This window comes from Cheilinus undulatus, linkage group 18, assembly GCF_018320785.1.
Source record: "Cheilinus undulatus linkage group 18, ASM1832078v1, whole genome shotgun sequence".
Lineage (NCBI taxonomy): Eukaryota > Metazoa > Chordata > Actinopteri > Labriformes > Labridae > Cheilinus > Cheilinus undulatus.
This window is the reverse complement of record NC_054882.1, coordinates 28,148,892-28,175,136: the sequence shown is the minus strand read 5'-3', so window position 1 is coordinate 28,175,136 and position 26,245 is coordinate 28,148,892. Positions and strand designations below refer to the sequence as shown.

Sequence of the window (26,245 nt, the reverse complement as noted above, 5' to 3'; positions counted from 1 at the left end):
ACTGAATTTGGGGTTTTCAATAACTGTAAGCCATAATCAAAGTTTCACTTTAGAACTGAACTACTGAAACAAATTACATTTTTCAGGATGTTGTAATTTATTGGTATGTACCTATATGTTTAAACAGTTTTTATGTTAGACTAATTTCAGTTTTGTGTGTTGTGAATTTGTACCACCTCTGTTTTTGTTCTGCTTTGGCCACTTCTTGCAGGCCACTAAATTTTTGAACCAAAGATTTTTGGTCTAAAAATTTAATGGAGTTGTCATGACGGCTCTGCCTGCAGAAATATTGCATTTTTTTTTCTCTTGTTCTTTCTTTCTTGCTATAAACATGTATTACCCTGTTTAAATTTGTCAAATTACAATTTGTTAACATGTCTACATTTTTATTTTAGAGTTTAGATACAATGGTTTTATGTAAAACCAATTTCAGACTGTATTACTTGTAATGTTGTTACATTGCTGACCATGACAGCTGTCAAGTAGCTGTAAGAGTTGCCGATTTCCAGCTGTCCTTGAACATGTCACGTATTGCTTCTTGGTGCTGACTGCTTGGACAGGTCTCAATCATCACCGAAGAGCCAATCACTTTACTTTGTTTACCTGTCCATTAAGGAGGCGGACCAATCAGGTTTAGAGGGGTGGGACAAAAGAGTATCGAGAGTGTACCGGGGAAAGGAAGGGATGACGCAGCGCAAATCACCAAAAATAAGTTTAAGGCAATGAAATTACATAAGACATGAAGACACAGAAGACAGGATGAGGTTTGTTCTGTTTAAGTTTGAGTTCAGCCATAAAGGTTTAGTTTCACACATTACTATTCAGACATAATGAGCTAATAATAACTAGCTAACGCAGTCGCGAGCATAAAGATAGGATTATGTGTAGAGGAGATTTTGTGCCTCTGTTAATGTCTCTGTGTTTTATGTGGTGTCTGAGCAGTCAGATAGTCTTTGATAATGTAATTCTAAGAACATTTAACAGACAGTTTACTGATTTCTGTGATTTTTGAATAGTGAACCTGGACCTGCTGCCTGACATGACAGAGCTGTAAAGTGGTCAGGACTCGTTTCTGCAGAGGAAAGCTGGCTGGCTGCAAAGGTACTACTCAACACTGAACACTGAGGGAAATACTGATTCTATTACAACCACTGAGTGTTAAACAGTAATAACTGCATCAACTAAAGGTTTGATGCTACCAGGGGCGTCATGCGAGCTAATGTTCACGGGGAAGACTGATGCCATACTCTGCAGTCTGTACTTTTGTACTCTATGGCCTGAGGGCTATTCCTTAAATAAATTCTATTTCTATGTCTGATATTTCTATCTCCACAGAAATTGGTTAAAGTTTTAAGAAAACCTGAGTTAAATTTCCTTCTGCTTTTTCCTACCTTTTCTGGCTTTCACTAATAAGATATAGTCCACTTGAGCAATTACCAAAGTCAAACTACCTTGTGTGTGTGTGGGGGGGGGGGGGTTAGATCATCATTATGTTGTCATCATGATCAGGCCTCCATGTTTACCTGCCTCTTACCTCCCTGGCGTCACCATCACATCCACCTCTCAATAATTTTGTATCCCAGGATATTATAAAATAGCTACAGTATTGCTTTAATTACCATCATGATGAGAGTGCTGCATAATGAGTGCACATTTATACTAAATGCCTTGTGAGTATATGTCCATTCCCACCAGCAGCACCACTGTTGGTGTGTGACAATGCCTTAAAAGTAGTTTTAAAGATAGAACTCCTGTTAATTTAATTTAATTGGTGCTTTTAGATTATATTCGGCACTGATGTAGTCTGTAACTTTTGAAAAGCTTCCTATGAAGTCAACTCCTGGCAGGACGGAGCTTGGCATTGATGCGCCACCAGGAAATAATACTTAAGACCAATCTTTATCTGTTTAAAAGCACACTGAACATTACATAACATCCAGATTTTGGTTGATAATGGTTAATTATTATTTGTCATATTACCTCTGGGAGGAGGGGAGGCGAGAGAGAGGACAAGAGAGCACTTGTGTCATAGATGGAGAGGAAAAATGAGAGAAACTTAATTTGCACCTCTGTCCTAAAGTGACTGTTTAGTTGTATGAGAACAATTCCTCAACTGTAAATCACTCCCAGCACTTAAATGTTGCCTTAAAAAATGAAGCATTTTGATTAAGGATTACATGAAGCACCTAGAGTGATGCATTCTACTTGTGATGCTTGCATGTGTGTGCACATGTTAACAAGTGCTTGTATAATGTGGTTTTTAACACCTGGTGGCAATACTGGATACCCAGGGACAATTTGGAGAGGGTATGATGGTATTAAAAAAAATGTATACCGCCCAATATTAATAGGTTGTGTCATTCCCAAACCCTGTCTATGAGGTGTTGCCCGATGGATGTGAAATATATCCCATACAATATATATGTGAAACAGTTTTTCTGGCATGTGTGGTTACAATACAAGTTGACTTCTTATCAATTCATCCCACAGCTTAGCTGTAACATGGAGCTGCCAGGTGTGTAACTATTTTGTAGGAGGATTGCAAACTTGAGGTGAGAGTGATTAGATAAATAGCCCTGTCTTAAGTTCAGCAACAAAAATTAGAGTATGGAAAGAGCAGTGCAGCTTTTGGTGTTTGTAAAGCCCAAGTAAGTAGCAAGTAAATTTGAGATGCCAGTTTAGCTCGCTTGGTAGAGCAGGCTATTGCCCTTGATGCATTCATCATGGGACCAATTCCTGGTCTTGATGCATATTTGGCGCATGTCTTGCCCTGCCCTCTCTCTTCATGTTTCCGGTCTCTCTTCAGTTGGTTTTAGAAGAGACAGCATGCATATAGACTACATCATGGTCTAAACTATTTATTTAATGGATCAGTGCAGTTCTGCTGAACCTTGTCAGATGTTAAAAAGACACTTATTTCTTTTCTTATGGCAGTATGTGCTTTCTGAAGACTATTTTTATTCTAAAAAGTGATTTAAAAATGACACCCTGCAATCTAATGCTGCTTTTTCCATAATATCCTAGAACAATCTTAAAACACTCTTAGTGGAGGACAGAGATGTGTTTATTTTTGAGCACGCAGAATGAGGACGAGATGAGAAGATTCTTCCCTCTGCTTGTTTCCTGTGTAAGAAAGCCAACTTGACCCACAGGAGGTGGAGAGTCATGATCTATAGTCCATCTTGGCTTCAAGTGGATGCCATCCTGGATGGATATTAAGCACCCACACCACCCACACGCGCACCACCTACTGAGGCGCCTTTGTCACAGGCTGCATGTGTGTTGGTGTAGGTGTTGGATCGTTGTGTGGGCTGCACTTACACTGCCTTCAGACGGATAAAAATCAAGAAGAAGAAATTGAAGATTTCTTCATGTTTTACTTTTATGCCTGCTTTCACCAAATTGCAGATAGTCGATTTATGTTCAGGGATGTGTTACATAATCCCATTGAAATCTTTGTTGTGGATTAACAGCCTAATGAGTGCTGCAGGAGACTCATCTCTCTGCAGTCAGTCACCCTCTCCTGGGTGTCACATGAGCACTTCAGACCTGTGAGAGGCGCCTCCACCTTCTCACTGATGCAAATTTTTTAACAGCCTACGTGTTGTAGATTTAGATAAATTTAAAGACACAAATAACTCACACACACACTCACACACAGACATCCACTGTAAGAGCAGACAGCTCTCACTCTCTCTCATGGCTACTTGATTTCGATGTTCTCATGTACCTTGGGCAGGTTTATGGTGTAGATTCATGCCTCCAGATCTGGTGTGCTGTGGCTTTTTGATGATATCTCTCTATTGCCACTCAGAGGTGAGAGCATCTGCCTCACAGCGAGTTAAGAGGGCAGAGACATAGCAGTGAAAACCTGGGATGCACTGTTATGTAATTTTAATGATGCATGGTTTGAACTGCAAATGCCCCCATAAAGTGATCTCCACAGTCCACTTATCTCTGTAATGTTAAATAGTTCATCGTGCATGGTGGGGTTAAGCACAGTTGAGTTCAGTCAGATCCCATTTACAGCTTGCATTAACACACGTTAACATCCGTTTTGGTGGTGATCCTAAATGCTGCATGATGGCACACTTCAATGCGTACTGAAGATGATTTAATATCTAACAGCTCTGCATGGGGTCAGGGATTCCTTCATCTGGATTTGGTTTGAAAGTGTAGAGGCTGTGCATACTGGCACACATTTAAGACTGCCACGTCACCTGGAGTGAACTATGGTGAAGTGAACGCAAAACGTGATCGGTATTTGGGCTGGGCTCACAAATTAGATAAAATCACAATATGGCCTGCTGCAATTTTCAAATTGCAGAAGTTGCAATATTTCTTTAACTTGAAATGTGTAAAAATACCAGTTTGATAAATCAGTTTCTTGAGATTGTGCATAATGTGCATAAAATTGAGATTTTATGCACATTATGCAAACATTCAAATGTCATTTTTTTTTATAAAGGTTTACAAAAATCTTCCTTTTTGTGTTTTATGTATGTTTTTCTTAATCAAAATGAGTGACATAAAAATTATACAAAGCAAATGATATCACATTTGCTATACGAGCAAAAGTAGCTCATTCTGTCTAAAACTGATGAAGCCTAGTGTTACTTCACAGAAGTAACACTAGCCTCACCTCCCCCTCCCCAGCTGCCTCCTTTATAGCTTAAAGCTTGTTGCACCCCCATATTCAGATTCATTCTACTATGGATTAATTGCTTCGGATTTCATTTTATATTTGTCAATACACATGGTCATATTTATGGAAGTATTTATTGCTTGAATTTTTTCAAAAATACATAAGATTAACCCAAGAATAGTTTCATATTAAATCGCAATCAAAATATTTGGGGAAAAAATCACAATTAGATTATTTTTGCAAATCATTCAGCCCTCATCGGTATAGTGTCAGTGGCCAGCAGATCTCACTCATAGCAGGTGATCTGTGATCAGGTGCAATAAAACTTTTCGGCTCCTTTCAGTAAGTGTCCTTTAAGAAAAAGGGCTGCTAGCTTTTTAGCTCGTGGCAAATTCATCCTAGTAAATGTTTCTCTATTGTAGTATAAAGACACCTGTGTCTGTAAGGTCCAGTAACTTGTTAATCAGTATTCCTGGCTACCATTACACCATGAAGACAAAAGAACACTCCAAGAAATTCAGAGAATAGGTCATTGAAAAGTATAAGTCAGGTAATGGATACTGAAATGTTTCCAAGTTATTGAATATCTTCCAGAGTTCATTAAAATCCATCATCAAGAAATGCAATATGGCACATGTGTAAATCTGCCTAGATAAGGCTGAGTGACCGTGCAAGAAGGAGTCTAGTGAGAGAGGCCACCAAGACATGTATGACTAGTCTGAATGAGTTACAAGCTTCAGCAGCTGAGATGGAACAATTGTTGCCCCAGTTCTTCACTAGTCAAAGCTTTATGGGAGTGTGACACAAAGAAAGCCACTGTTGAAGAAAACTGGTCAAATCTGGATCGGAGTTCACCAAAAGGCATGTGGGAAACTCCATGGTCAAGTAGAAGAAAGTTTTTTGGTCTAATGAGACCAAAGTGATGCTGTTTGGCCATCAGACTAGACGCAACGTTTTTGGCAGACTCCAAACCCTCCATATCACCACAAACACACCATCCTCACTGTGGCAGCATCGATTTAAGGCTGTACTTGAAAGTGGCTGTTCATACCTGATCCCTGTGCAACCTGACAGAGCTGGAGTAATTTTTGCAAAGAAGAATGTAGTAAAATTGCGGTTTCCAAACGTGCCAGCCTGATTGAGACCTATCCACACAGACTCAGTGCTGTGATTGCAGCCAAAGGTGTATCTACTAAATACTGACTTGCAGAGGGTGAATATGTATGCAGTCACGAATTGTACATTACATATTTTTGTTTAATTGACATTTGATTGTAGAAATCAGTATTTAATTATGACATTAAAGAGAGTTTTTGTGTGTTTTTGCCAGAAAAGCCAAATTATGTTGACCATGATTGATTTATTAAATTTATTAAATCAATAAATGGGTAAAACATCCAAGGGGGAGAAGACTTTTTATAGGCAATGTTTACCTACATTAGTAAAAAAGTATGGACTTATGTATGGTTAAATTATAGACTTTGTTAATCATTCAGTCATTCAAAGAAGAAAGAGTAATGTCTGTACACTCCTCATCCGGTCTGATTGTCCAAATCAGACTGGATGAAGATCAAAATGTTGTCTATTAAAACTTTTGTGACATGGAGTAAGCGCGCAGGCATTACCTTTTGCTTTTTAAAGATTTTTTTGGTAGCCTTGCTCCTGAGTGATGTGCAAACATTTCCCCTCTTTCTGATCCTTACATTATTACCACTAATGCCATTAATAAAAGTAGAGTTCATAATCTTGCAACACAGCAAATCAACCAGTTACTAATTCATCCCTTTGTCTCAATATAACAACACTGGTTTTTGGTGACAATGAGTTAAATTCTTAAGATGACAATAAAACAATTCAAATTAACTCATTTATCGTTCCTACTACTCCTGAGTTAAATGTCAAAGATTTAAAGGCAAAACTGATTACAAAAATATCTGTGGGCATTTTGCCTGTGTTGCTCATTTTGCATAGTGAGTATGAAATTGTTGCAGTGCTGCAGCACAAGCTGAGGGACTTCACTTAAAAGTTCTGTGTATTAATTGGATCTTAAGTGCAATTAAAAATCCAAAGCACTTGAAGTTGATTAGTTTTTGCAGAAAAAAGCCAAACTATAAATAAGGTTAAAGGATCAGAAGAAAAGTATCAGAGCATACTCTCTTTCTATGTCATATGCATTTTTCACAAAATACTTTCAGATAAAATCCCACATTGATGTTGGTACATCAAAGTTAAAGGAGAGCAGTGATGAAACTGTGGGACAAAAAAACAGCCTTCTAGAGAGTTGTGCTCTGCATCATTTCACAGAATGAAGGTCAAACATTCAAGTAAGGGAACAAGGAGAAAAAGTCATTACTGAGTGGAAGGACTTGATGAAAATACAGTAAAAACATTAACAAGTGCTGAAGCTGTACTTCCAGCTCTACATCTTTGAATTCATACTTTATCCAGCCTCGTAGATTGTGACCTGGACACCTGCACTGTCATTTTAAGTACGCCTAATCGTCACTGCTTTTTTTCTCTCGTCTGCTTAAGTGGGCAGAACTTTTGGATGTGGAAAAGGTTGTGGGCTGCATTACCACCCAGAATGCCATGACAACGTGCATTTTTATGTTATGCACTTAAGACAGGTGAGTCACAAAGTGCCTCTTTTCAAAGTAATAATAGTCTTACTGAGGGCTTGTTTGATAAGAATTCTGTTTTCTCTCTCTCTCTCTCAAAGCTACATTCACTGTATACTGCATGTTCCTAAAACAAGACTAGTGAAAGCCAGAATGAGCAGCATTTAGGTGAACAACGTGAGTGCCAGAGCATGTGGGGGAGAAAGCAGGTAGCCGTGGGCCTCTGAGGCCGTTGGTTCATTTTTAAAACAAGTGAATCTCCTGCTGGGAACACAGAGGGATGCTAATTCAAAGAACTTTTATATCAGGAGGCGAGTTTGGACTGATGCAGTCTTTCTTTGTGAATGTTGCCATTTGTTTTCCTTTAAAATTTGATTCTTTCAAGGCATGATAAGATATAAATACTGAAAAAATCCGCTCCTGTGTAGCTCAAAGTTTAAGTGATGGACTAAGGGTGCCAGGTTGGGATGCATCAGTCTCATCAGTCATAGTGACAGCTACCATCTGTTATTGTCTCAAAGCCTTAGGGTCTGTTTTTTCCTCTTTCCTCCGACCTGGTCTAACCGCCCATTGGCTGCTGCTCCCTCTGTGAATGTGACTGTTGGTCGAGCTTTACTCTTTGGTAGCTGCAGCTGACTGTGAGCTGCCCCTGCAACATGCGGCCATCAAACGACTACATTTGTTATCCATTTGTACAATTTATTGAGTTGTCAGAGGTGAGCCGGCCTGCAGGGCCAAAAATCTGGTTTGTCAGGTGGAAGATGGAGAGTGGGCTCTCCGACCGTCCATCTCTTCCGCAACATTACAGGAAAGGAATTTCCATCACTCCTGATAAATATAAAAGGGGGCACAGGTGGCTCATGGGAAACAGAATCAGGGCTAAGCCTGGCAACAGGTACTGACACAAATGTATCCTGTTCAGGAAAAGACAAGTGACATTTGATTCCTGGGACGTGATGTGTTGTGTTTTTATGGAGAGCTGCAGCCAGATTGGCTTTTGGATTTGAATTTTTTTGTGGATATGCTCATATTTCATCCAACTTTAAGTTGGTAAATAGTTGGGCACATTATATATATTTTGTGTTTAGACCAGGTAACAAATTTAATTCAGAAATGTGGTGCATTTTAGTATGATAAGCACCATAAAAGCCCAAAGCCTTGTGATCCTGTGAGGCTGCACTTGAATATTAGCTGTGATTTAAGTTATAGGCAAGTATGCTACAAGTTGTCAAAGACTGAGCTGAAATTAGCTGCACATGAATAGAAATACTCTTTTTCAATCTCACAATACCCAGTTTTGTTTATAGATAGGAAGAAAGAGTTTGATCCAGCATAACAACTCTGATAAAGGACAGAACCTCAGGCTAGCAGCTACTCAGAGACACTGACCTTGTTGCTCCTAATAAAACACTCCTGTCATTTTCACCCTTTGGTTTAGATTTTGAAAATGAAATGCACCATTTTTTAAACTTCAGTACTGTGGTTAAAAACATATAACTTACCCAGATGTAGGCTGTTTGTTTTCCAACAACAGTGCTCAGTTCTTGAAGAGGTACAGACATACGTGCTCCCAATTAAACCACAAATTTTCACTTTATGCCTGTGCACCAGCTTTGAGTGAATGAAGTGATTTCTTTAATAAGCACTATCAAAATGCCAGAGTTTTGTGCTGTTTATGGCTGTGCCCGGCGTTCAAATTATGAGAGAACAAAAAAGAAATGTAAAACAATCTTAAGCTACTTTTGTGGCCTAAAGATAGAGGGACACATTCAGGCAACAACGTTTTTAGAGATCATGTAGAAACAGTAGTAAACAGGAATTACAGTAAAAGCCTCCGTCTAAAGCCTGGATAAGCAGAGTCAGACAACGCTGGTGTTGGCCTATGGTCTGTTTGGCCCAGTAAACCTTAAACTTACTTGTGTTTCCATAGCTGATGTCTGTCCAGTCTCACTCTCTGTGGCAAGAAATCTATCTCTTTTTGGTGATCCAGTTCATATGAGTCGGTCTTCTAAAATGGCTCCTTTTTTTTTTTTTTTTAACTTTTTAATGTGTATTAAATAAAGTCAAAAATGTAAGAAATGCAACTGTGGCTCAGGTAGGTAGAGTCAGTCGACTTGTGTTTGAATGGGATTAGATATAACTGACAGGCTATTCTGCATAGCAACCTGTGCCATCAGTGTATGAATTTGGAGTGACTGGGTAGGTGTGACCTGCAGTCACCAATCCATTTTAACTCGTTCTGAAATACAAACCAGCTCCTATGGTTCACATAAAAGAGCTTTTACATAGCTGTTCCTCTACAAGGTTAATGTGAGTCATAGTACAACAATATTTCCATTAAAGCATGTTCATGACAAAATGAGGGAGAAAAGCTGTTAAAGAGGCGTTGCTAGCCTTTTGAGCACAAGGCAAGACTCCTCAAGACTCTTGTCTTCCTTCATCTGGCTAGATGTATAGTAGGAGGTCCAAAGGACCAAGTAATATGTGATGTGTATTGCCTCCATGCTTGGTAAATCATTAGACCCATGAAGAAGAAAACACATTTTTGTAAAAGGAAGGGATTGCTTGTATGTAGAAATATTCAGATTATAATTACAGCGTGCAGGTCCATTTAGAGCTTCAGTGTACTAACTTTCCTCTGTTCCAGTTGATTGCTAACTGTTGTTCTTCACTTCCTGCCCCCCCATTTGACTTTTGCATGTCATCAGGATGACTGCAAAAAACCTGCCTGAGGTTATCCATCTATCCGTCAGGCCATTTTTGAGAATGGTTCATCTCAAACACCTTGGTTTTCCACTTAGCCTCAAGGATGAACCACTCAGATTTTGGAATTCATACGTCAGTGGTCAAAGTCACTGAGCCTCATGTTCATCCTTTGCTTGTGAAAGCAAACTCAAAATCAAACTATGCACAAACATCCACGACAATTCAAGAATGACCTGATCAGATTTGTGAGTTACGAGGTCAAAGTCATCAGGCCTTGTGCTCCTGATCACAGAAGGCCTTTTCCTTTACCCATCACTGTACTTTCACTGTCTGGCAATAGTGTATGTTGTGGTGACAAGTAACCACCAGAAAGTAGTTCTAGTTAATTTGATTTAAGAACAAACAAATGTTATAAAAGATGTTTTATTTGTAAGTGAACAAATGAGCAGTTGATTTTTTTGGATTGACATCTCACCTGACTCTCTATAAGATAGCTAGGAATATTACCCAAGATGCCAAACTATCCCTTATTTGCTAGTTTTCTGCCAACTTAACATTCAACATTCTGGCTGTCACACTAATAGTTAGCACTGAACTTGTGGCCTTTATATAATCAACCTAATATTTATCATGATTTCTGGAATGCACTTCCCTCTGCAGTGCTTCCTTTTCTTGTGGACTATTATCTTCCCCTCACTGCCATGGTTAGACAACAGGACTGCCTTCCTGTAGATGCTAATTCTCTGTTGTCCAAAATGTCTCAGCCTGACAACCGATATTAAAGCCTCTTAGATGTGAAGGCAGGAGGAACAGCCGACTGTTTACCATCTGGTTGAAGCAGGTCTGAGTCAGGGTGATAATTGATGAGAGCAAAGACACTGAGGGTCCACATCTCACAACCAATAAAATCAGAGGCCCCTGTGAGTGGCAGCTCCCAGGGTCTTCAGCTGCAGCCCATGCAATTGTTTTCTTTCCTGCTCTGCTTTGTTTTTCCCCCTTTGTCTCTTCGCAGAAAAGAAAAATCTATCAGTGTTGTATGCTTTTTTCTTCAAATATTTACATGTAGAAAAACTACAAGGTCACTTAATAAGGCTGGAAGTTCATTGAAAGATTACTGCTGTTTAAAATGACACTAACTTTCTTCTGTGAGACGACCACAATGACCTCGCTTCAACCTCAGGGGTGATGCACGCCGCATTGACAGAAGGCCAGCTGCCGTCTCTTTCTTGGAACAAAAGGTGTGTGAGATTTCCACTGCTGTGTCCTTGTATTGATCAAAGGGCACCCACACTGAAAATGAATGCATCAATTTAGTGCTTTATATCCCTGCAGGAGTTGTTAGCCCCCACTGCCAAAATGACAGGATTACCTGTGTGAAGATGTTACATAACTGCCAGGAAACAATGACAGACGGTTTTGTTTTGATATCCGGTGACTGGGAGAAAACATAATGCCTGTAATAATGGCTGTCATGTTCTGGGAAAGTGGTGCGTAATCTTGTTATGAATTTTACTTGATTGGATTGATTTGGCCAAAGAATAGAAAATAAAGATAAAGAGGAGTTGCATCCTGTTTTCAACATTATCTGTGTCCAAATTTAGGTGCAGCATTTTGTTCTCACAGTGTGCATATGAGGATAGATTATGTCACATTGATGTTGTCACCAAGCAGTCTGGTTTGGTTCTGTGCATTTGGGCACGCTTTGGCACAGTAAACCCTGATCTGGTTGTTCTTCCACAGCCAATGTTTGTCTAGCCTCTCTCATGGTGGTGGGAATTCAGGATCTTTTTTTTTGCAGTATGGACTAGAGATGTTCAGTGGAGATGTCAGCCAATACAGAGTACCAGTCTGATATTGGTGTGAACTTTCTGGACAGACAGTGCTGTGTAAAACTGAAATATTGTTTTAGCCATACGGTGAAGTGAGAACATGGCTCAACAAACAGAATCGCAATGTACAGCCTTTCTAAAACACTTTAAAGTTGTTTTCCCTGCTAATTACTGCTAAATATATACACAGAGGTCCGTATCACAGGCTCTCTTATCTCTTTTTCTCTTCATTATGCTCTATTTAGGCCCTCTCCACAATGACATACACGTTTAAGCATGCACATAGCATGTTTGACATAGCATTACATGATGCTGGAACAGCCTGCCATTGGTTGACAGCCTCTCACAAAGGAAAAACAATATGGTCTTCAGCTTTCAAGCTTGTGGCCATAATTGAACGAAAATGGATAAAAAAGATGTTTAATATCGGAACCAATGGTGGAGATTTAATCTTTAACGTCCCTGAAAAGTCACCTGAGTTCTAGGCTCACTAGAAAAGCTTCTGTAAGGGCTACGAATACATGGGTAGCACCAATGGGATGGCACAACAGCTAGCTAGAGGAAGAAAAATGAAAGATTTTGAAAAAATGTGGGTCTTGACACACTAGATATATCTGAATAATGTTGCTTTTAACCTGAAAACACTGTGTGACTGAATTTTTGATTTCGCCTGTTAGAAGGTATTTCACCTCTTTCCTCGCTAGGGTTAATATGAGCAGGGCAAATATAGTGTCCGCAATGAGACAGGTCACTATGGGAATTAACCCGTCCCCCCTAACAGCAGCTAAACTCAATACAGTCATTTGTAAGCCAGTGTCACCGCCTTTATTAACAATTACAAGTCAGCTAAATGCTGCGTTTTATTCATTGTGAGGTAAATTTGCCAAATCTGCCAGCCACAGTGGTCTATGGTTTATTAAAAGCATCATAACACAGAGATTTGTGCCAGAAAACAGTCAATTTAATCCCCAACTTCTGCAGCTGCACTCTGGCCATAGTTCACTATAAGGTCAAGGGGCAGGCTAAGTGCTGGAGTTTTTATTTGTTTTTCACTTCAACCAGAAGCAGCAAGAACAAACATCTTACCTGCTGAAGGTGTTTTAATCCATATATCACTTGTCTTTAGTCCTGAATGATTTAAGAAGACTGGCTTTTTCTCTCTCAGAATGGTGTTTACCTCACATTTGTTATTGTTGCAGTGCTGAAGGTATCTGATGATAGATAAGTTTTATTCCTATCAAATAAAAGCCTTGAAAACTAATCATTGTTGAAGAACTTTATTTTGAAGAGCAACTTTAGGAAATTGAGTGTTTAAAGGAGGAACTTAGCAACAGAGACGTATTATAAATGGTAGAGACATTACTTCACATAACTCAGAATGAGATATATGGAAGAGTTAAATACAGGATGAGACTGAAACTGGGACTTTTTAGCTTTAAATGCCTGCCTGTCATGACAGAGATCTCATTGTTCCTCTGGTGGCTTAAAAAAGAGAGTTGTAACACAGTTGTGTAGCAGACAGATAATTTCTACATTCAGGTTGTAGCTTTTTAAAATTATTTTAGAGGATTGTTTTTCCTTTGAAGGGGTTGGCTTTGGCTCATTCTGTGACATGCCGGCAGCATCCTAGAGCAGATTTTACTGCCTCATTTTCAAAATTTTGAAGCTTAATTTGATAAAGTTAGAGCTGTTTCTCATGGCTGAAATTTGGCCTGATGGTTCATAGCACAGTGGCCTACCGTACAACACACCTTAAATTTGTCTTAGCTGTTGTTTGGCTTGGCTCAGTTGACAGCTTTTCATTTGGTACAACTTTGGCTTTAGATGTCTTTAGATTTTCCCCTGTTAGAACCAGCTCTTTTGCAAATGACACTTTGCTACAGCTCATAACATTATTCACCAGGGGGGCGCAATCTGTCAACTGGATTGGGGTGTGCATCTTAGTTTGTTAGCTTGATGCTAACACAAAATGGAAAGTGCCATAAAGCTCTCCTTCCAACCTCAGTGTTAAATTTTAAATAATAGGTTGCGTTATGGAATATATGTTAGTTCAGGGACACTGCATCCACAATGAAATACAAGCTGTAGTGCCATCCTCAGGTGTGATTAACGGGCAGGAAAAAGGTGAAGAAGTCCTTTGACAATAGGGCATGTTTAGTCCAAGGTTAGGAAACTAGTTATATGAATTGGCCCTGTAAGGACTGGAAATAACTATTTTCTACTCTCTCCTCTTCAATAATGTAGTCCCAGGTGTTTGTAGCTAAGTGGAGTTACCAAGAAGGGATTCAGCGCTGTGTCTTGTTTCCATTAACAAGACTTTCTTGAAGAACCTTTAGAGATTTGTTGATTTGATGGCACCAAAGTTGCGTTCTCCCCCTGAGGCTAATTAAGATGTTAATAGCGCCGGATAACACCTTAACTTGACACAAGCTTTAATTTCTAATCAGGCATTCACAGTGGCTCCTGCCCGGGCCAGCAGCGCAGTGAATGGGAGATCACATATTTAGCATGACGTGTCCACTTTATTGCATACATCTGTCCAATTAGCAACCCTCATGGTACCGGCTTATTCACATTCTGAACATTTCATTCATCCCCGCTCGGTCCATTTTTAACATCAGCTCAATGGAGAGAAGAGTGCTTTTATGTCATGCATGAAGGGAAATTTAATGGGCCAATAAGATCTCAGCCTACTTTCTATTTTTACCAAAGAGTTAACAGTACTTTTCAAAAGATTGTTTAAGGCCACTTTGTCTTTAGAGACTGAAAGAAAGGTGAAAGAGGGAGAGGGGTTGACTTGAGGACTCTTGAGGTTTACACAGTATGAGCTCTTATTTTATTTTACTTTTTGCTTTTGTTTTTTCTTTAAGACTTGTAAAATATGCCGATCACTGTTATTCTACGATTTGATTATTAAAGTTTAAGAGAGGCAAAAACCGGGCTGTTAAGGAGCAGAAAAAACAAAAACAGTGTCTATAAAAAGTACCCCCTTGGATGTTTACCCTTTTATTGATTTATTATAAATCAATCATGGTCAGTATAATTTGGATTAAAAGAAAAAACTCTTAATTGTTGTATAAAGACATCTGTGTCTGGGAGGTTATTGAAAGTATAAGTCAGGATTGGATACAAACAAATTTCAAGGCACTGAACAACCCGAGTTCAGGTAAATCCATCGTCAAGAAATGGATGGAATATGGCACATGTGGAAATCTGCCCCGATCAGGCTGTCCTCACAAACTGAGTGACCGTGCAAGAGGGGGACTAGTGAGAGTGACCACCAAGAGATCTATGACTACTCTGAAGGAGTTTCAAGCTTCAGCATCTGAGATGGGAGAGACTCTGCATACATACATAACTGTTGCCTGGGCTCTTCACCAATCAAAGCTTTATGGGAGAGGGGCAAAGAGAAAGCCACTGGTGAAGAAAACTCAGATTAAATCTTGACTAGAGTTCGCCAAAAGGCATGTGGGAGACTCCATGGTCAAGTGGAAGAAAATTCTTTGGTCTGATGAGACCAAAATGTTGCTTTTTGGCCAAGACAGCACTGCACATCACCACAAACACACCATTCCCACTGTGAAGCACGGTGGTGGCAGCATCATGCTGTGGGGATGCTTCTCAGCAGCCAGCCCTAGAAGGCTTGTAAAGGTAGAGTAAATTGAACTACCAGCTTGCTCCACTGATAGTGAACAGTGACAACGACTGCCTGTCAAGCTTATGTTATGTAGTTAAACCTACTACCTCATATGTTCTTTCAGTCTGGTTGGCCCATAATGAATGTGAAAGACAAAACTTCGCTCCAGTCACCCTCTGAGAAATCTGTTCAAAGGTTCTTCCCCTCTAAAATCAAAACCACGTATGGGCTGCAGCTCATATCTTTATCTTTATGACCCACCACTGTACTTCCACTGTCCAGCTGTTGTATACCTCACAGAGACATTTAATTGCCAGGCTGTAGTTCTATTTAGTCAGTTAACTCCTATCATTCCCATGCTACAGTACAGAAGAGAATCCAGAGAAATCTAATATCCATTAAAAATAAATATCTGGTTTGACAGGATCATTTTTACACAGACATAGCCACAACCTAGTAATCATGCTATTTATAGACTGCCTTTCAACCTGTTTTTAGCCCTATAGCAGATGTGATTCTGAATAGAAATAATCAGAGATAGCTGAAAGTTTTAAAGCAAACTCAATAACCCTAGAACATCTTGTAGCCTGTGTGTGAGGATGAATGCAGTCCAAGTGGCTGTAGTCTATTTCTGGATGAACTGTCTTCAGAAAAGCAGCCTACATCTCACAGCATCCACACTTGTAACACCTGACAAAAAGATTCATGGTTGAACAAGTAGTATCAGCTCTGTGTTACACTTCATGTATGTTGTTATAGATATTCTCTCAGAATAGGCCTCCTATTTCCTTCATGTTATTTGGCCTAAAGGGACACCACAGTATTGATCTGTCACTGGAGTCTTTTTAATGGATTTCTTTTGAAACAGAGATTACTTAAGACATTATCCACGGATCATCAGTGTGGCCTCTTGGGCAATCACAGATAAATGTTATGCCATCAGAATGCATTCATCAGTATTCAGAGTGAGCAGTATGTTAATAGGAGGTGATCTGGGAAAAATACATTGCAAACATGTGATGTGGCATTTTGTCAACGTGATGTTTCATGAAGAACCACACATGGACCTCAACCAATCTGTGGAATCATTTGAAAGTCTTGAGAAGGGTTAAAGGGTCATTCCTTTAATTTTTTTCTGACGGCAACTTTGTAAAAGCATAGCATGTTAATGAGGTCAAAGGTTCAATGGCTGTTACATTAAGCATTAAAATGTCAAGACAGAGGTTCTTTTTGTGAGTATACTAAGACTTTTTGCCAGTGAGAAATGGCAAGATAGATTCAAGCTAACAGGCTGATGACAAAATACATCACTGAGGGTAAGCAAAGTGTAAAAACATCCCTAAAGAATCTCCATATGAACGCTACAGGGGCTATTACTCAGATTAATCTGAAGTTAAATGTCAAAAACCACCAAGTCTAACTGTTTAAAGATTTTCCTGTAAAATTTCCTCTCCTGACAACAAAAAAGCTCCAAGATTTTTCTCAGATATGATGTTTATACAGAGATGATCAATCTTAGAAAACTAATATGCAGTGGTTGAATTCAGACTCAACCAGAAAGCACCTTCCTGATGGCTCTCTCTCTTTTTTTTGCATATTTGTTACACTTAAATTTTAAGATCACCAAACAAAATTTGATATTAGACAAAGATAAGCTGAGTAAATACAAAATTCAGATTTAAAATCATAATTCAACCCAGGCCTGATTACTGCCCTACCTGTTGAATCCAGAAATCCCTTAAATAGAACCCATCTGACAAAGTGAAGTAGGCTAACAGATCTCAGAAGGCAATACGTTATGCTGCCATCTAAAGAAATTCAAGAACAGATGAGCGACAAAGTCACTAACATCTATCAGTCTCCACTGAACCATGTTGAGAGCCATTATCCACAAGTGGAGAAACTTTTGAAAAGGATTTAGTTGCCCATCTACCAAAATTACTCCAAGAGTGCATCAGTGACTTAGTGAGGAGTTCATAAAAGAAACCAGAATCATTTCTTAAGACCTGCAGACCTCACTTGACTCATTTATGGTCAATGTTCATGATTCAACAATAAGAAAGATACTGGGCAAAAATGGCATCCATGGGAGAGTTCTAAGACCGAAATCATTGCTGAGAAAAAGAACACAAAGGCTTGTCTCACATTTGCCAAAAAACATCTTGATGGTCCCCTGAACTTTTGGGAAATATTCTGTGGACTGGTGAGTCAAGAGTTGAACTTTTTGGAAGGTGTACGGCCCGTTAACATCTGACATTTGAAACCACGTCATACCAGCAGTCAAACATGGAAACATGGTGGTGGTAGTGTGATGGGCTGCTTTTTTGCTTCAGCTCCTTGAGGACTTGTTGTAACTGATGGAACCATGAATTTTGATCTCTACCAGAAAATCCTGAAGGAGAATGTCCGGTAAACAGTTTGTGACCTCAAGCTCAGGCAGATTTGGGTTATGCAGCAGGACAATGATCCAAAACACACCAGCAAGTCCACCTCTGAATGGCTTTAAAAAAAAAAAAACAAAATTAAGGTTTTGGAGTGGCCTTGTTAAAGTCTAGACTTAAATCTGATTCAGATGCTGCGGCATGACCTTAAATAGGCCCTTTTGCTTAAAAACCCTCCAATATGGCTGAATTAAAACAGTTCTGCAAAGAAGAATGGTACAAAATTCCTCCACATGGATGTGAAAGACTCAGTGCCAGTTATTACAAATGCTAATATTACTTTTTTTTAATCACAGCACTGTATAAAGATAAAAATTGAAGGGACTGATGAATGAAAGGGAACAACTCCTAGTTTGTACCTTCATCATACAACAATATTAAAGCAGAACAGCATCAGAGTGTTATACCAATGAGGATTAGGGCCACTGAAAAAAATGTTTAAGACACAAATTTTTTACATGTGAGAAAAAGTCAGAATTCTGACTTTAATCTCAGAGTTCTAATTTTTTCCTCACAAGTAAAAAATAAAAGTGTCTCAAATTATTTTTTTTCAGTGGCCCTCATCCTCTTCTGTGTAATCCATTCATAAATCAAAGCCACATATAGCTTGTACGGGTGATAGGACTGTGGGTTTATCAAGCATGTACATTGGACATGTGCATCAATCCAAGGTCATAATGCATTCATGTTTCATCTATGAACTTCCAGGAGTATAATGCCCCACGTGCTCAAAGCTGCAAGACTAATACAGGAATACAACGAGTTCTCTTTACTCAGACAAACAGAATACAGTGTGGTCCAGATAAACACCTGCTGAATGGAAAGAGGTTTGCTAAAAAACAGTGTAACAGGGTACATTTGTAGTTTTGCATTTTACAATAAAAGATATGATTAAGTCCAGAATTTTTTATCTTGTCTCAATTCCTAGTCAGTTATCAATTCCTTTTAATATATGATCTGTTTAAAGGTAGATTGTCACACCTGAGGTCATCTGTATCACCTATGGTGGGTAGCATTGTAAAGCTAAATCAGTGGAGTCCGTCATTATACGTACTCAATCCTACTGAAATGTTGCCATGATATGACCTTGTCATAAAAACATACTCCACTATGACTTAGTGATGAAAAAGATGCGTCTTTATCAACAAATATCCTCAAATCCACTGAATGAAATCTTGGAGAAACTGCCTATGGATGAGTTTCAGCCATTTTTAGATCAGTGAATAGCCCTTGGAGCAGTATATAGGACCCGCTGAGGGTTTGATGAAGCCGAATGGTGAACTGAGAGGAAGGTAGCACCCCGGCCATGTTTCTCTCACCTCTGCTGTTCAGCGCGGTTCGGCTCCTGCTGAGATTTATATTATCAGCTGAAATTAAATTCTGGTCTTGTATAGGAGAAACAGTTGCATAAAAGGCCCTTGTCTCTTTTTATAGACAAGCCTAAAATAAAGATGCCGAGGCTTGTTGTAAATTTAGCTAATATAAAAGTACAGAACTTCCAGGTGGACATACACCCTTCTTTTTATTTTACTCTGTTTTCTTGTGATAATGAGGACATTTCTTTTTTCTTTCAAGATCTAGACTTATTTGTGTCAGCATCAAAAAGTAAATGGACTAGGCAGATGTTGTTTAAAGATATTATGATGATGAATGATTTTCTGCTGCCTTTTAAAGAAATTTAACACCTAATGAGTTTGTCTATCAGGTGCCTCCGTGGTTAACCTGGTCTAAGTTTTGCACCTAATTTATGCTGTACTGCTTTGGTGTGTCTGTGCTGCTCTTACGTGTTCTAGTGCTCTTCTGAGAAGCCAGAAGTCATGTGATACCTGTGATAGTAATGTTGTTTGACCTAACAACTCATTTTTGTCCCATTCATCCTAAAAGACAGACCCATATTTCATGTATTTTGTGTCATTTTTCATAGCGTAACTGCTAGCTTAAATTCAAACTTTACTTATTTACTTATTTTTCCTTTAATGATGATTGTAACCAGCATTAGCCTCCACTTCTCTATCCCTCCCTAAAAATAACTACACAACAAAAAAAGTTTGTCCCAGCTTTTCTGGTACCTTCACACTCATCTATGACCCACAGAAAAAGGCAATGTGACCCACTTTTGGGTCCTGACCCACCAGTTGAGAATTATGGCTTTGGACAGTTAGAGACTGGCCCCCATCTTGCTTCCCAGCAGGCCAGTTTCATTTCAGACTGGGTGCGTGGCAGCCATGTTCTGGCAGCATCACGGCTTGGTTTTCATTTGGGCTTGCATGTTAACCAGTCAGGGCTTTCAGACCACTCATGCTCATAAGTAACCTGACATGCCATCCATCTGGGAACCTTCAATACTAAGCATTTGGGAAAGGGCAGAGGATTTGAAAAAATCTCAGAGTGATTGGATGAGCTCCGTCTGTCACATCTTTAGGAGCCAATCAGAGCAACGAAACATGTGACGTAGCCGCGACCAAGGTGCGCATGCGCAGCCACCAAGGAATAACGCGAACCATGGTGAGTCGACTGTAGACATGTCAGTACACGACTTTTGTTGTTTTTGAAAAGAAAACAACTCACTGCTGTTCTTTGTTCTTCCTTTAATGAAGAAATGTCAAGTTCTGATAAAACTGGTACTTTAGCAGCGTCCACGCTAATCTCTTCTGCCATAATTGCACCGGCCTCTTGTTGCTGCTAGCTTACGTCTTCGCCACGCCTGAAAGTACTGCCCCCCATCGCTGATTGGTCCTGTCACTTCCTTACAGGGCCCAAACAGTTCAGATGGGAGCATTGCAAGATGGATTCGCCTGTGAGAAACACAGAAACAGGCGTCTCCATCTGCTTGGCGGAAGACATTAGCGTGGATTATCAGACATTAGTGTCAGTTTTATCAAAACTTGACAACATTTTTTTTGTTAAAAGAAGAACAAAGAACAGCAGTGAGTTGTTTTCTTTTCAAAAACGACAAAAGTCGCGTACTGACTTGTCTACAGTCGCCATGGTTCCCGTTATCCAGCAGTCTATGGAGTTTATTTGTCAGTAGTGGCACACCTTGGTTTGGGGCGACGATGTCACGTGTTTTGTGGCTCTGATTGGCCCATAAAGATGTGACAGACAGAACGTTCATCCAATCACCCTCTGAGTTTTTCTTCCAAAGGCTCTGCCCTTTCCCAAACGCTGTCTATGGAAGGTTAACCAGATGGACGTGTGAAACAAATTCACCTGGTGTGTCGTTACCTTTTCAGCATTTCTGTGGAGAACCTTACCACATTTTCATAAAATGCTTTTCTGAAAGTTTCCCAGCTCATTTGGGCAACACAATGAATCGAGTCATTTGTAGGGAGATTTGCTGAAGGAATACTTACGAAGAAAGTAGGGGTGGAAACTCACTAATTATATTTATGCGGGATTCTGTAATTGAGTTATTTTTTCATGTACTAGTTTTCAAACCAGTACTTTTACTTCTCCATAACAAGTTTTAACCAAAGTAATTTACTTTAACTTGATGTCATGTATATTTTCCACAGAATGATTCCACATAACATCCCAAAACTTCTGTTGTACACAGCAAAAACTGGAGTGTTGATATCTCACGGCAGTGTTTATCCATCAGTGTTAGTCCAACTCCGTAGAGTCAACTGATCTAAGCTCCACCCACTGTAATTTCAAATCTGGGGGGATGTGTCGGCAAAGTTTCCCATTATACCCTTGGGCAGAGTGTTAATATGTGCTGGATATGTGTTTCTTGTGTTTGGATGTTGTCTAAACCTTGTTAGGGTTCTTTTGGTCATGTTTTTAGTGGATTGTTTTCTTTTTATGTGAGACACATTTCCACCATGAGCGAAGTTATCCAATGAGTTAAGAGTTCCTGCCTGTGACTTTAGGGGTTCCTTAAGGAAGGCCAACCTTGCCACGGATTTCCAAGAGTTACTGTAGCTCTGTCATATTGTAAAATATTTAATACTTTCAAAGTGTAGTTGAACTATACAGTAAGTAGTCAGGACCAATAAAGACACTTATAAAGTGTTAAATGAAACTATATGAGTTAAATTTACACAGTCAATTTTACTGTGTATTTTACTTCATTATAGCATATCTACTTTATCTGAACAACCTAGCTGGAGATCTATTCTCATGTTGTTCTTGCCAATAATTAAAGATCATATTTTACTGTACAACCCATCAGTAGCTTCTAAGTACTCAGTACTTTTTAATGAAAACTTTTTACTTTTACTTATTCAATTTTCATCAGAGTAGCTGTGTTTTTACTTGAGTATAACTATTGTGTACTTTTTCCACCTCTGGAAGAAAGACAGGGTTGTGACTAGGGATATTCCAATGCGTCTATCTCCCCACTTGTTAACTGACTAGTGTAAAGAGAAGAATATACTTAGAAAACAGTCAAATTCATTACAGGGTCACTGGGTTAGCTACACTGTACAGAGTATATCAGGCTCACACAGCACCTGCTAACATTAGCAGCTAGCTCCGCCAGCCTTCGTTCCTCTTTGCAGATTACTATTGTGCTTTGATATGTGGCCTTTTTCGCTTTAGTTGAGTAGTTATACATGAGTTTAACTCTTGACAGGCTAAATACCACTTTATAAAGTCTATCTCAGCTGCGGTGGATCATTTCTTTTTGTTTACTTTGGACCTGCTACCAACCGGCACCTGACTACCTGGGCTGTGCACGGGGATCTCCATTTAAGATACCACTTTATTTCCATTTAGTAGCCTATTAAACTGTCATACTGCACTGTTCCTTCTACATGCTAACTGCTAAGCTTCTCATATTCACGTCAAAAGCTCACACAAGAAGGCCGTGGCCATTAACTGAAGCTACAACGGCTTAGAGTGGCAGGAGGTTTTAAAAGAGCATTAATAGACCAGGATTTCAAGCCTGTGTTTATAAAAAAAAGTATAGGTTATTAGCAGGGTTATTATAGTTAACTAAAACTAACTAAATAACTAAAACTAAAATCTGAAAATCAAATTTTCGGGGCGCAGATGGTTGAGTGGTTTAAAGTATCCATGTACGCGGCCTGTGGCCCATATTTCTCCCTTCTCTCATCCCTGTTTTGGAGTCTATCCGCTGTCCTTCCTCTATCAAAATAAATCTTTTAATAAAGAAATGTACGTATCACTGTAAAGTAAACTGAAATGTTATTACAGTGTGTACATCCTCTAAGGACCTCCTAAATGAGAACATTTGAGAAAATTTGAGAATCTGAAGAGTTGTTCAGTTTTATAGAAATTGCAACACACTGTAAAGGCACATGATGCACACTCCAATGCTGCAGCACCATCACAGTTTATGTAGAGGGAAATTCTTCCAATTACAAAGGCATTTGGCATTTAATTTTAAAGTAAGTTAAGAAAACACAGATAATCATACAAACAGCTCTCTTGTCTTTTACTCTTCATGATCAAAGCGATCTAAATTAGTGCCAGGGATGGAGAGATGCATCACCTCAGCTGGACACTGCCTTTATTTTTCCTCAATAAAGCATCTGAACTTTTAGTTCTCTTTTATACACAGTGTATTGGAATTACTCTGGTTCTTTCCATGAATTAAAAGACCCCAGGCAAAGTCTATATTAAACCTTGAAAAAGTCTCTATATAATAGAGTTAAACAGTTTGAACTTATTGCACTGTATTCTAAGGTGAACCTGTATTAGCAGCTATGAAGTGGATGATTGGATTGATGGAAGTATTGTTTGAAAAAGCTGTATCGGGGAAGAAAGGCTATTTATGTGCCCTGTTTTCTTAAAGAATAAATTTATTTCTCTACAGTTCATTTAATGGTAGGAATTAAATTATTTTTCCTCAACGAGTAAAGTTGGGCATTTAAGTTAGCCCCTCAGACCTTCATGAACAAAGAAAAAACAAATGCTGGGTATGTTTTTCTCCTTGTGTAATTATTATGTTCAAATAGCATATATTTCTCTCCAGGCAGAGAGGGCTCAGGCTGAATGGATGCTGCCACCGCATAATGGTCCTCAGACGTTTGTTTCCCTGGCAACGTGGGAAGTGCATGTGGAGAGGGAGGTATAAAAACCCTGGCAGCTCCTCTCTGAGTCTTACTCCGAGGTGAATGCACTCGCTGTAAACACAGAGAGCATTAAGAGAACTTGCTACACACTCCCTAAGTCGTTTTGTCGCTTGGTGTCTCGGCTCATTGAAGACACAGCTCAACAAGTGGCGGCTCAAGAATGATGCGACCCAAAGATTTACGCCAGGGCTCTGGCACAAAGACCTTCCTGGACGCCATGCACGGAGGTAAAGTTCACTTGGCACGCTTCATCCTGGACGCCTTGGACGGACGCATCATCAACTCGAAGACGGAAAACAGCCGCACCCCGCTCATGTATGCCGTCTGCTTACAAGACCCTGGGACCAGGTCCAAGTTCACCCGGCTGCTGCTGGAGAAAGGAGCCGATGTGAACTGTCAGGATGAGGACGGACGCACAGCCTTGAGTCATGCCTGTGAAATGGGTCACCTGGACGTGGTGAAGCTTTTGGTGCAGTTCAATGCTGACCCGGACACCTCTGATGCCTGGGGTAACAGTGCCCTGATGTATGCTGCCTTTTCAGGGCATAGTCAAATCCTGGAGTTCCTTGTCCGAGCTTTTAAAAGACTCGGACTGAGGCTGGACAGAACCAATAATGCCGGTCACTCTGCAATCGAGGTGGCCAACTTCTTCGGACACAACCAGTGTGTGCAGATTCTGAACTTTTCCTGCAGGAGGAGTGTTGGCACAGATGATCCACTCCCTGATTCAGGAACCAATGATGGAGACAGCCGGCTGCCCAACAGGCTCCCCAGGTATCTTGTGGAAAGGTTTTCCAAGCACTTGAATTCCAACGAAGACCAACTGCCTGAGGTATTTCAGAGACAGCTGAAGATTGGAGACAGCAGTGGGCTGTGGAACCGCTTCAGATGTCCCAGGAGCCAGTCTCAAGACGAGAATCATTCGAACAGCTGGGCTCTGCCTCCTCAGATAGAAAAAAAACAGATTGAAGGGGAACTCTTCACTGCCAAACAACTGCAAAACTGCCCGCTTAGAGAGCTAAGAGGGGCAAAAACACTGAACTCTCTGCCTGAGCCGAGCCAGAAAGATGTCAGCCGGGACACTGGACTCCAAGAACAAACACCAGTGAGTTTTCCTCTCTGGGGTAAAGCAAAATCATTTAACCTGGACCTTCTGAATGGCAGAAAGCAGTCCTATCAGGGCGATGTGTGCGACATCAGCCTGTCAGCCAGCAAATTAAAAAGAGCCTCACTTCAGGATGAAAGATGCCTGATAGACAACATTGAATGTCAAGGAAACACCCGGAGTCTGACAAATGATGCTGACAAAACTGTTCAGGTGCCAAAACCTCTTTTGAATGGAAAGAGTCAGCCAGGGAGAGTGCTGGAAGAGACCGCCCAATCGCAGAGAGCAGAAGCCAGTGACATAGCTCCATCAAACAGACGAGAGCAGCAGAAGAGGGGAAGCTTGGGCTTTGGCAGCAGACACAAGCTGCTGTCCGCCAGAGGGGAAATGGAGTCAGGGAAGATCCCGAGCCGTGGGCCGGGTTTTATGGGCCTGGGGACGAGGCTTCTGAGGCGATTCACCGCCCCAGAGTTCATGAGGATGGTGAAAGACTGTTCATCCAGCTCCTCGAACGGACGAGGGCGGATAGCCCGCTCCGAGACCTTCCCGTGCTCTCACACGCACCAGCAGGTCAACAGCCAGCCCAGCGTGGACAGCATCAGTGGAGTGAAATGTGAGTTTGAAAGCGGCTCGTCTCAGTCTACTCTTGGATAGATAATAGACTGCCTGGGAAATGACTACAGCACTTAAAAATCTCACAATGCAGTATGGTTGCTTAGAGGCATAGTCCATTCATTAAGAGTAATAATAATATTCTACTTATGTTGCTTTTTAAATGTTCATCACTAAAAGGTACAGTAGATTGAAACTTTGCTATCTAAATAATTTATGAATAAAGATGTTATCCATCTGTGAGCTTTGGAAATGATTATTTTTGTGTAACAATTAAAGATTTATATCGTATGGATTTAAAATACTTACATATTTATAAGAACTATTGTTTGTTTTTTGCTTAAATATGCTCAGTGACCGTGCACTGTATGATTCATGCTAATAAAACTTTAAAACCCCAGCTCATTCAGCCTTGAGTATGCATAAAAACATGGACATGAATGAAAAAAATGCAGCATCCAAGAAATCCAATTCAATATGCATCATTTATTGATTTATACAAAATTAAAATGTGTAATTCTCTTTTCCATGAATGATCCACACAGATAGAAATACATGAAACATGTCCACATGTATCCGTGTCTGAATACAAAGACTATGTGCAAAGTGTT

At 39.9% G+C, this 26,245-nt stretch overlaps 1 protein-coding gene across 1 annotated transcript; it reads left to right on the top strand.

Annotated features, from left to right (window-relative positions):
* Positions 1 to 1,026: 1,026 nt before the first annotated feature.
* Positions 1,027 to 25,986, top strand: LOC121526648 (ankyrin repeat domain-containing protein 63). The gene is made up of 2 exons (XM_041813316.1): positions 1,027 to 1,101; positions 23,818 to 25,986. Exon 2 carries the CDS (start codon positions 24,078 to 24,080, stop codon positions 25,674 to 25,676), a length of 1,599 nt encoding a protein of 532 aa, XP_041669250.1. The 5' UTR covers positions 1,027 to 1,101; positions 23,818 to 24,077; the 3' UTR covers positions 25,677 to 25,986.
* The last annotated feature ends 259 nt before the right edge of the window (positions 25,987 to 26,245 follow it).

Bases quoted from the DNA above. Each gene is read 5' to 3' on its own strand.
- LOC121526648 (XM_041813316.1), top strand. From the start codon at position 24,078: ATGATGCGACCCAAAGATTTACGCCAGGGCTCTGGCACAAAGACCTTC.